Raw genomic sequence first — 11,424 nt, 5'->3', positions numbered from 1 at the left:
ACTCTCTCCGCCTCCCCTTTCCTTCCATGTTCAATAAAACTCTGATTGAGATTCACTCCTTTGGTTGTGAGTCTCCTTCATTATTTGGCTACTCAACACTTCCTGGGGATTGTCACAATATGTATGTATGTATATATGTATGTATGTATGTATGTATGTATGTATGTATGTACGTACGCACGTACGTCTGTCTGTCTGTCTGTCTGTCTGTCTGTCTGTATGTAAGGTCAGGCGGGGCTATAACAATGATTAAACCAGACAGTAAGGTCAGGTAGGGCTATAACTATGATTAAACCAGACGGTAAGGTGGACTATAACTATGATTAAACCAGACGGTAAGGTATTCAACCACCAGGTAGATCTGCAGAGCTGAAGGACAGCGACAGACACAGACATGTTGTTAAATGTTTTAATCTTCATCGTTAACATTGTTAATAACAACGTATCATCATTAATAACAATGTAACAGCTGTACTCTGACCAGTAAAGGTTCAGCACATCGTACTCTCTCCGTTGGAGACAACGGACGTTTAGCATTCCCATCTAGAAAAGTCTCTTCATCACCTGTCAGTCAGCTAAACCCCGCCCCCCTGGGTCAGGTGGGAGGCGTTCCCTGAGGGAGGAGGCGTGGCCAGATGATGTTACAATGAGCCATCGAGCCTCACATGTTCTGAAAATGTGGACTGTCCAAACCTCATCGCCTTGGCAAAAATGAACTTCACCACATGGTTAACATGCTAGAAATATTACACCCACAGTCAGGAACAGCTGAGCTGGTCACTCTGACAGTCAGGAACAGCTGAGCTGGTCACTCTGACTGTCAGGAACAGCTGAGCTGGGGGAGAAGACGTATTGACGCTGTTGTTGCTAGGTTACCTGATACAGTGCTTTAGCTGGCAAGGTAGCTAGCAACAATTAGCAATGATGCTAACCCTATGCTTCTGGGAGGAGCAGGGACACCTTAACCCAACCAAATGTTGTGATGTGGTTGGTTGGTTGGCAGGCAAAGTGTTGTGATTGGTTGACTGGTGAAATGTTGTGGTTGGTTGGTTTGTTGGTTGGCTTGTTGGTTGGTTTGTTGGTTGGTGAAGTGTTGTGGTTGGTTGACTGGTGAAGTGTTGTGATTGGTTGGTTGGTTGGTTGGTGAAGTGTTGTGATTGGTTGGTTGGTTGGTTGGTGAAGTGTTGTGATTGGTTGGTTGGTGTTGTGGTTGGTTGAGTGGTAAAGTGTTGTGATTGGTTGGTTGAGTGGTGAAGGTTTTTATTATGGAAGGTTGGATTAGGTCTAAAATACACATTACACAATAACCTGCCTCACAGATCAGGTGTCCTAGCTCGCTAGCTAACGTAGCTAACATAGTCTGGTCTGATCCCTCTCAGGTTACTCATCCATCTGTACACCAGTTATATCAGCTCCATACTGCTGTCAGGTTTTGGGTTAGTTACAGTTAGGGTTAGTTTACGGTTAGCTTACAGTTAGGTCAGGGTTAGAGACTTCACTGACAGTAATGTGGAGGTTGGTTTCTATCCTTCTCCACAAAACAGAAACACATTTTCAGAATAGAAAATTAAAGAACTAAACAAAAACAAAATACTATTGTTACTCTGCCTGTGTACTGGGAGCTAGCAGACCAGACATTAGTCAGGCCCTTCCATGCAAGTTCCATTTCATCATAAAACACTTTAACCCTTAAAAAACCAGTCTGTCTGCTCTGCTCCAAAGGATCAAGAAAACAGTCTTTCTGATTGGTCCACAGGAATACAACTCTTATGATGGACATGTGGTTGTCGATGCTCAGGTAACCAAGGTAACAGGGATAACTGGAAACACAGTTGATTGGAACAGGGAATGTCTCCATGGTTACTGGAACAGTCTGACAGGGTAGGTCTCTATGGTTACTAACAGCAAAGTGGAGGGAAAGTTGACTTGAACAGCTTCAAAGCATTTGTGGTGTAGAAGAAAATCATTATCTGTCCATCTGTCCATCCGTCCGTCCGTCTGGGGGTTCTATTTGAACACCATCAGAGGTCTCTCCTCTCGTTTCTGCCAAGGACTCTTCTTGTCTGCGTCCTCATCTCTGTCCTCCGGGCTGAGGGCTGGACTGTCCCTCTCCCTATCTCCCCTCTCCCTCTCCCTCTCCCTGGGGCTGCTGGCCTGGTTGCGTCGCGGCCGGGGGAAGGTGCCACTGCAGCTGTCGGAGAGGGGTGTGTCCACCAGGGGCGCCAGAGAGCTGCTGTCGTCTGTGTGGCTATCGCCATGGCTACCGGACTCCGGGGTGGAGATACACGGCAGTCTGGAGTAGATCTGACCAGCGTGAACCTTCCTCTCCTTTTTCCCCTTCCTCTCCTCCTTCCTCCTCCTCTGCTGTGTCTTGGCCTCGCGAGCGTCCTGATAGGCTGAGCCCCCTCCAATAGGAGTGCCCAGCTCGATGTAGGAGTGTCTGACCAGGGTGTTGGATCGGCCGTCCAGAGGGACGAACCAGGCGCGGGGGTGTGGCTTCACGCCCAGTTCCAGAAGCTTCTGGTCCGTCAGCGCCTGCAGCTCTCCGTTCATCTGGGCCATGGTGGAGTCATCAAACAGCACCGGGATACGCACCGGAGCCTTCACCCGCCTGCGGCCCGCCCTCTCCTCCTGCTCCTCCTGCTCCTCCTCCTCCTCCTCCTCCTCCTCCTCCTGGTGTGTGTGTTGTGGTGTGTGTTGCTCCAGGTCAGAGGTCAGGGTCATGTAGTGGGCAGGGATGACCAGGGTGGGGACCACGCTGTGGTACATGCTCTCCCTCATCTGCTCCACCGAGTGACAGAACACCAGCTGGCCTGGCTGGGTGGGGGGGGCGGGGGCGTGGGGGGCAGGGGCGTGGGGGTCTACAGAGTACTCGGGGGGGCGGCTGAGGTCTTGGTAGTGCCCAGCGAAGGGCGGCAGGAGGGGCAGTGGTGATGGGGGGTCGGAGGAGCAGCCCTGGTTGTCCTTGGTCTGGTGGTTCTGGTGCCGGTGGTGGTGGTGGTGGTCTGGGTCCCCAGCAGGGCTGTAGCTGTGGGCCGGGTCGCAGGCCAGGTCGCGGGGCGGGGGGTCCAGGGTGCTGGTGTGGGTGGAGCGGGTCACCCTCAGAGGGAAGCTCTCCCCAGCACCACCCCTGCTGGCAGAGTCTGTGTTCCCCCAGGAGAGGCGTTGGTCCATGGGGGGAGGGTGGAGGAAGGCCCGGGGGGGGTGGGGGTCTCGGGGGAGGTGGGGGTCCGAGGTCAGGTGACCAGAGCTGATGAGGTGCAGCTGGGATGTGGAGGTTCCCTGGTCCAGGGTGGGCGACACACCCAGCTTACGCTGGTGGGGTTGCCGTGGTTTCAGGCACCTCCTCCTGGAAGGAAATAGAAAGGCAAACAATCTTCAACATGATTCTAACTGTGTGTGTGCATGTGTGTTATGTGATCAGGTATTGTGTGTGTGTGTGTGTGTGTGTGTGTGTGTGTGTGTGTGTGTGCATGTGCACATGCGTGTCTGTGTGTGTGACCTGCAGTAGTACAGCAGCAGACAGAGCAGCACCAGAGCCAGCAGGGCCATGGCGCCCAGGATGACCAGCAGGAAGAGGGTGTGGTAGGTGGTGATGTCACGCAGGCCGCCAGCCACCAGCACCGAGCCTGAAACACACAGTATGCTAATGAGGTGTATAGTAATGAGCTGAATGTTAATGAGTCGTAGGGCGGTCCCTGATTAAGAATGTGGCCAATAGTTGACGATTTGTCAAATATAACCTATATGTCTGCAGTCACTCACCAAGCTAACTATGCTACTATTGTACAGGTATAGTTATCAAGTGATCAGGTACAGTTATCATGTGATCAGGTACAGTTATCATGTGATCAGGTAAAGATAGAGTTACCTGTCTCACTCGCTAGGTAAAGATAAAGGTTACCTGTGTTTGAGGGGAAGCCTGCCATCCAGTAGCCGAGCTGAGGCGCTACAAAGCTCCATGTCAGCTGATCTCCGTCCTTCCTGATGTAGCCTGTTCCATTCCTCCTCCACAGGCCTGATAGAGAGAAGGAGTTAGAGGACTGATAGAGAGAAGGAGTTAGAGGACTGATAGAGAGAAGGAGTTAGAGGACTGATAGAGAGAAGGAGAGGACTGATAGAGAGAAGGAGTTAGAGGACTGATAGAGAGAAGGAGTTAGAGGACTGATAGAGAGAAGGAGTTAGAGGACTGATAGAGAGAAGGAGAGGACTGATAGAGAGAAGGAGTTAGAGGACTGATAGAGAGAAGGAGTTAGAGGACTGATAGAGAGAAGGAGAGGACTGATAGAGAGAAGGAGAGGACTGATAGAGAGAAGGAGTTAGAGGACTGATAGAGAGAAGGAGTTAGAGGATTGATAGAGAGAAGGAGAGGACTGATAGAGAGAAGGAGAGGACTGATAGAGAGAAGGAGAGGACTGATAGAGAGAAGGAGTTAGAGGACTGATAGAGAGAAGGAGTTAGAGGACTGATAGAGAGAAGGAGTTAGAGGACTGATAGAGAGAAGGAGAGGACTGATAGAGAGAAGGAGAGGACTGATAGAGAGAAGGAGTTAGAGGACTGATAGAGAGAAGGAGTTAGAGGACTGATAGAGAGAAGGAGAGGACTGATAGAGAGAAGGAGAGGACTGATAGAGAGAAGGAGTTAGAGGACGGATAGAGAGAAGGAGTTAGAGGATTGATAGAGAGAAGGAGAGGACTGATAGAGAGAAGGAGTTAGAGGACTGATAGAGAGAAGGAGAGGACTGATAGAGAGAAGGAGTTAGAGGACTGATAGAGAGAAGGAGAGGACTGATAGAGAGAAGGAGAGGACTGATAGAGAGAAGGAGTTAGAGGACTGATAGAGAGAAGGAGTTAGAGGACTGATAGAGAGAAGGAGTTAGAGGACTGATAGAGAGAAGGAGAGGACTGATAGAGAGAAGGAGTTAGAGGACTGATAGAGAGAAGGAGTTAGAGGACTGATAGAGAGAAGGAGTTAGAGGACTGATAGAGAGAAGGAGAGGACTGATAGAGAGAAGGAGAGGACTGATAGAGAGAAGGAGTTAGAGGACTGATAGAGAGAAGGAGTTAGAGGACTGATAGAGAGAAGGAGAGGACTGATAGAGAGAAGGAGAGGACTGATAGAGAGAAGGAGTTAGAGGACTGATAGAGAGAAGGAGTTAGAGGATTGATAGAGAGAAGGAGAGGACTGATAGAGAGAAGGAGAGGACTGATAGAGAGAAGGAGAGGACTGATAGAGAGAAGGAGTTAGAGGACTGATAGAGAGAAGGAGAGGACTGATAGAGAGAAGGAGTTAGAGGACTGATAGAGAGAAGGAGAGGACTGATAGAGAGAAGGAGAGGACTGATAGAGAGAAGGAGTTAGAGGACTGATAGAGAGAAGGAGAGGATTGATAGAGAGAAGGAGAGGACTGATAGAGAGAAGGAGTTAGAGGACTGATAGAGAGAAGGAGTTAGAGGACTGATGGACGGAGAGAATGAGAGAGGGGGGTGAGGGAGGTGAGAGTGGATCTAAGTGTGAATGTGTGATGCAAATTACAGCTGACCACTAGAGGGCCTCATATGCACATTGGAGGGTTATTTCTCCTCCGATCTGACAGTGAGTACATTAATGTAGCCCTCATGTCTCCACACGACACTACATCATCTAGCAGCTAGCTAGGGCTAGGGCTAGGGCTAGGGCTAGGGCTAGGGTTAGGGCTAGGGCTAGGGCTAGGGCTAGGGCTAGGCCTAGGGCTAGGGTTAGGGTTAGCTACAACACTACACAACATCAGATATCAGCGAGGGTGAGAGAGAGAGACAGACAGAGAGAAAGAGTGAGGTATTTTTTTTCATCCCTGCATAACAGCTCAATCAGCCTGGTCATGATCTCAGCCAGGGTGTGTGTGTGTGTGTGTGTGTGTCTGTTTGGGTCGGGGGATTAACCCCTGAGAGCCTGGCCAACCTGGCATGGCCTGGAGGCGTGGCCTGTCCGAGACTTAAAGGGCTTTCAGCAGATTTACTATTCCTGACAACTGAAGACAACACACTGAGAACACCGTCTGTCTGTCTGTCTGTCTGTCTGTCTGTCTGTCTGTGCAGTGTACAGTGTGTGTGTTTGTGAGTGTGTGAGAGAGTGTGTGTGTGTGTGTGTGTGTGTGTGTGTGTGCGAGAGTGTGTGTGTTACCTGTGTTGTCTTCAAAGCGCCACACGGGGACACTGGTGGGCGTGGTCAGGGGCGTGTCTGAGGGCAGAGGGATGGATATGTGGGCGGGGCTGGATAGTTGGGCGGGGCCTGTGGTGTAGGCGGGGCCACGGCTCGTCAGCTGAGCAGAAACCACCGCTACAACCCTCAACTCCACCCAGCTGCTGTTACCTAGGAGACAAACACACCTCAGTAACACACACACACACACACACACACACACCTCAGCAAACTTAATACAGAGGTTAGGGTTAGGGCTGGGTTAGGGCTGGGTTAGGATTGGGGCTGGGTTAGGCCTGGGTTAGGGTTAGGGCTTGGTTAGGGCTGGGTTAGGATTAGAGCAGCGTTAGGATTGGGGCTGGGTTAGGGTTAGGATTGGGTTAGGGTTAGGGCTGGGTTAGGTACCTGCGTGGTGGTCCAGGGCCAGAGGGTAGGGGAAGCCTCCTATCTGGTAGAGGTTCTGGGCCGGGGTCAGAGCAGCAGAGAGGTCCGCTGGGCTGGAGGTGTTCAGGCTGACAGAACGCAGAGGGAGCTGTACCCAGGACTGGTGTCTGGACCCTGGAGGGGGGGGATTTTGAACCTTTATTTTAGCAGGGAGACCAAGGTCTCTTTTACAAGGGAGCCCTGCATACACACACACACACACACACACACACACACACACACACACACACACACACACACACACACACACACACACACAGAAGCGTCAGGTTGTCAGTGGTCAGATATGAATACTATTCTCTCTGCCTAAGTGGCCAGGGGTTAGGGTTGGGGTTAGGGTTAGGGTTAGGCTTAGGAGGGGGCCAAAAGAGCCTAAAAATACACTAAACATAACAACCCCCCCCCCACACACACACACACCTCCCCCACCCCTGCGCCCCTACAGTAATACCCCCCCAACACACACACACACACACCTCCCCCACCCCTGCGCCCCTACAGTAATACCCCCCCCCACCCCTCTGCCCCTACAGTAATACCCCCCCACACACACACCTCCCCCACCCTTGCGCCCCTACAGTAATACCCCCCCAACACACACACACACCTCCCCCACCCCTACAGTAATACCCCCCCCCCCCCAACAAACACACACACACACACACACACACCTCCCCCACCCCTACAGTAATAGCCCCCCCCCCCACAAACACACACACCTCCCCCACCCCAGCGCCCCTACAGTAATACCCCCCCACACACACACCTCCCCCACCCCTCCGCCCCTACAGTAATACCCCCCCCCGCCCCCTCTTCTCCAGCTCCAGTAGTCAGATCAGTGTTTAGTCAGAGAGACGTGATCTGTTCTGACATATCCTCAACCTCTCCCCCCCTCTCTCTCTCTCTCTCTCTACTCCTCTCCCTCTCTCTGTCTCTCCCTCTCTCTCCCTCTCTCTACTCCTCTCCCTCTCTCTACTCCTCTCTCTCTCTCTCTCTGTACTCCTCTCCCTCTCTCTGTCTCTCTCTCCCTCTCTTTAAAAAGACAGAGAGGGAGAGGAGTACGGATAGAGAGAGGAAGAAGAGGTCTTTAGGAGGGACAGTCAAGATGGAACCTGAAGAGACGGGTCTTCAGTCTACGGTGGAAGATAGGTAGTGACTGTCTCTCTCTATCCTCCTCTCTATCTGTACTGCTCTTTCTCCCCCCCCTCCCCCCCCTGTGATCCCTGACCTTGCGACCCCAGCAGAAGCTGGATGACATCATCATAGAGGATCAGGGTGGCCGGACGCTCCGGGATCAGGTAGAGGCTGACGGACGCGTACACTGGAGAAGGGGGGGGGGGGGGCGTTAGATGAGTCAATCAGAGCAGTGGAGCATTGTCACTATGAGGAGCATCTGACAGGATGAGTCACCACTGACATCATAGTGACATCATAGTGACATCATACTCACAGGGGATGCGGCTGGCATGCCAGGGGGCGGAGTTGGTGATGAAACCCCGTTTGGTCGCCTTGACGATGACCCAGGTCCCAGGGCTGTACAGAAAGGTAACCATGATGATGCCATCTCCCCCAGCCTTGTTGGTTGCTAAGATGGACTGGTTGCCATGGATATCCACCGCAGAGTCAGCCAGAGGTGAAAGGTCACTGTTGTCAAACACCTGAACTCTGACCTGCACCTCTGAGAAGAGACAACAACATCACTGATTTATTGATTTATATATAAATATATTATTATTCAAAGCGACTTACATTGCAGTGAGTGCACCTATGTCAGTATATATGGTCCCAGCGGGAATCAAACCCACAACCTAAGCGTTGTTAGCGCCATGCTCTACCAACTGAGCCACAATGGACCAGGATTTATTGATTAATTGATTAATTGACTCATTGATCAGGATACCAGTAACTGCTGCTACTCTTCCTGGTCACCTGTGAGATCATGTTGATGCTGATATCGATTTTGCTTATTAATAAATAGTTGATTCAGACCGGTAACGTCTTCCTTCACTTATTGTTCAGAACCTGCTTCTCACAGAACAGGGTTCTACTGGAACAGAACAGGGTTCTACTGGAACAGAACAGGGTTCTACTGGAACAGAACAGGGTTCTTCCACAGGGACAGCTGACCAGTGTGACATCATACAGTCGTCAATACAGACCACTGGGTTATGGTTAGGGTTAGACCACTGCATCATCATCTTCACCTCCTGCTCTAATTAACATCATGTTGTTGAGTTCAGAAAGCAAAGGCAGCAAATCACATACATGCTTCTAGTTAATTATGTCATACATGCATTTACATTTATGGCATTTAGCAGACGCCTTTATCCAAAGCGACTTACAACAAATACATTTGTTTAAGTAAGTGAATCATCTATCCATCAGTCATCATAAGACAAAGTAATCAATGTTCACACCAGGGGCCATTGGCCCTAACCCTAAGATGTAGCCTGAAGAGATGGTCTTCAATCTACGGTGGAAGATCGGTAGTGACTCTACAGTCCTGACAGCAGTGGGAAGCTCCTCCCACCAGCGAGGCGCCAGGACAGTGAAAAGCCGTGACCGAGTGGCGCGGCTGCTGTATCCACGTAGAGGCGGCGGTGCCAGGCGGGCAGCCGAGGTGGAAGAGCGCAGTGATCGGGCAGGGGGGGTTTGGGGGCTGACCGTTGCTTGCAATTAGGGAGGGGCTGTTCCCTTTGCCACCCGGTACGCGAGCACCAGGGTGCACACTTCTACACCCTAACCCTAACTCTAACCCCTAACCCCAACCCTAACTCTAACCCCTATCCCTAACCCCTAACCCTAAGCCTAACCCCAACCCTAACCCCTAACTCTAACCCCAACCCTAACCCTAAGCCTAACCCCTAACCCTAACCCTAACCCACAGACATCAAGAGATTTATCTTCTTCATGAAGGAGCGCTGGGACACGTTTTGTGGTGTCACACCGGACTAGAACCATTCTCTGGCCTGGCCTGGTTACGAGGCCTCTGATTGGTCCAGAGCTGAAGAGTTCCTCTTTTCATTCTAAATGGGTCAAAGACTCAATGGATGCATGTTGTCATGGATACTCAGAGATGTTGTCATGGATACTCAGAGATGTTGTCAGGGATACCTAGAGAGTTGGCCCAAGTTGGAGGGGGGGGGGGGAGTTTGCGTGTTCATGTGTGTGTGTGTGTGTGTGTGTCTCATCCATCCACTGAGAAGAAGTGAGGTCATAGCTGTGCAGCCAATCAGAAGCAGGGTTGGTCTCAGCTTCCTGTGGTCTGTGGTTAACCCCTCATTGGAAGACAGCATCCTCTCACTCACACACACACACACACGGGCACACACACACAGACACACACACACACACACACGGGCACACACACACGGGCACACACACACGGGCACACACACACACACACACACACACACACACACACACACACACACACACACACACACACACACACACACACACACACACACACAGGTTGACAACACAGTCTAGCAAAGACCCTTCTAGCAAACGAGTCCCAAACTGAAGCTAACCCTAACCCTACTCTAGCCCTAACCCAGCCCGAACCCTACCCCATACCCTACTCTAACCTAGCCCTAATGTTAGGGTTAGGGTTAGTTAGGGTTAGGCCTGAAGAGGGAGGGTTAGGGGTTAGGGTCAGGGTTAGGGTTAGGGTCAGGGTTAGTGTTGTGTTCTGTGTTGGAGGAGGAGGTTAGGGTTAGGGTTAGTGTTGTGTTCTGTGTTGGAGGAGGAGGAGAGGTGGCTAGTAAAATTCTCACACACTCTGTACGGCAGTCAGTAACCATGACAACACTCTGAGACTGAATAAACCGATCGACCGCCACCGGTCAGCGGGTCTGTGGAGTTGACGGTAGTTAACGGTGATTGGCGGGTCTGTAACCAGGTCACCATCCAGTCATCAGAGGATGAATACCCCTGAGGAGAGGCGTTAAGACGGGGGAGGGAGGGAAAGAGGGGGGGACGGAGGGGGGGAGGGGGGGAAGGAGGGGGGGACGGAGGGAGGGAGAGAGGGGGGGGGGGGGGGGGCTGTGGTCCGATAGTCTTTGTTTCCTTCCCTCCCCCCCCTCCCTCTCACGCAATGAATACGAAGTAGCCCCACGAGCTGGTGTTCATTCGTGCGTATTTAATAGTGGCATAACTGTGGCGGTTACATAATACATGCACACACACGCACGCACGCGCGCGCACGCACGCACGCACACACACACACAACCCCACACACGCACACACGCACACACACACACACAAAACAACCCGTTATGTCGCGAGCAGGCGACAACAAACAACAACAAACACCACCGAGCAGGGCTGACTTCCCCTCGCGCCTCTCTACTCACCGCGAGCAGCGGCGAGGACCGGGGACCTCGTGACTGTCCCGAGGAGAAGAACGACGAGGAGACGACGACAGGCCCGCGACATCCTCACGACCACCGGTCCATGTCGGTTTACAGTCGGTGTTTACGGTGTTTACGGTGTTGACTAGGAAACGGCTCCGTGTCGCTGCCGCCTACGCCCGCTCCCCTCGCGCCCCCGGTCCGCTGCTCCTGGGAGGGACGCGGCTCGCGCCGACCGGACCGTGATCGCCCTCTCCCGGACACCGACGGGCCCTCGTGCCATAGTCACACAACAAGACATCACGGCACGGAAGTCCCAATGGGGCATGATTATTATTATTATTATTATTATTATTATTATTATTATTATTATTATTAATAATAATAATAATAATAATAATAATAATACTAACTATCATAACAATAATAATCATAATAATTAACTT

General features: G+C 51.6%; 1 protein-coding gene across 1 annotated transcript; it reads right to left on the bottom strand.

Moving 5' to 3' along the window:
* Window positions 1-405: 405 nt before the first annotated feature.
* fam171a2a (family with sequence similarity 171 member A2a) lies at window positions 406-11,084 on the bottom strand. Its single transcript, XM_083677463.1, has 8 exons — window positions 10,982-11,084; window positions 8,074-8,301; window positions 7,852-7,944; window positions 6,585-6,737; window positions 6,162-6,350; window positions 3,905-4,018; window positions 3,503-3,629; window positions 406-3,349 (listed from the first exon to the last, which is right to left on the bottom strand). Exons 1-8 carry the CDS (start codon window positions 11,061-11,063, stop codon window positions 2,008-2,010), a joined length of 2,328 nt encoding a protein of 775 aa, XP_083533589.1. The 5' UTR covers window positions 11,064-11,084; the 3' UTR covers window positions 406-2,007.
* Between the last annotated feature and the right edge of the window lie 340 nt (window positions 11,085-11,424).

This window comes from Argentina silus (assembly GCF_951799395.1).
Source record: "Argentina silus genome assembly, chromosome: 9".
Taxonomy (NCBI): domain Eukaryota; kingdom Metazoa; phylum Chordata; class Actinopteri; order Argentiniformes; family Argentinidae; genus Argentina; species Argentina silus.
The sequence above is the reverse complement of the archived record's forward strand: the minus strand, read 5'-3'. Positions and strand labels throughout refer to the sequence as shown.

Bases quoted from the DNA above. Each gene is read 5' to 3' on its own strand.
- fam171a2a (XM_083677463.1), bottom strand. From the start codon at position 11,063: ATGTCGCGGGCCTGTCGTCGTCTCCTCGTCGTTCTTCTCCTCGGGACA. The intron at 6,351-6,584 runs GTACCTAACCCA...TTTGTCTCCTAG, and splicing joins GGCCCTGGACCACCACGCAG to GTAACAGCAGCTGGGTGGAG. The intron at 4,019-6,161 runs GTAACACACACA...TCTCTCTATCAG, and splicing joins GCGCTTTGAAGACAACACAG to GCCTGTGGAGGAGGAATGGA.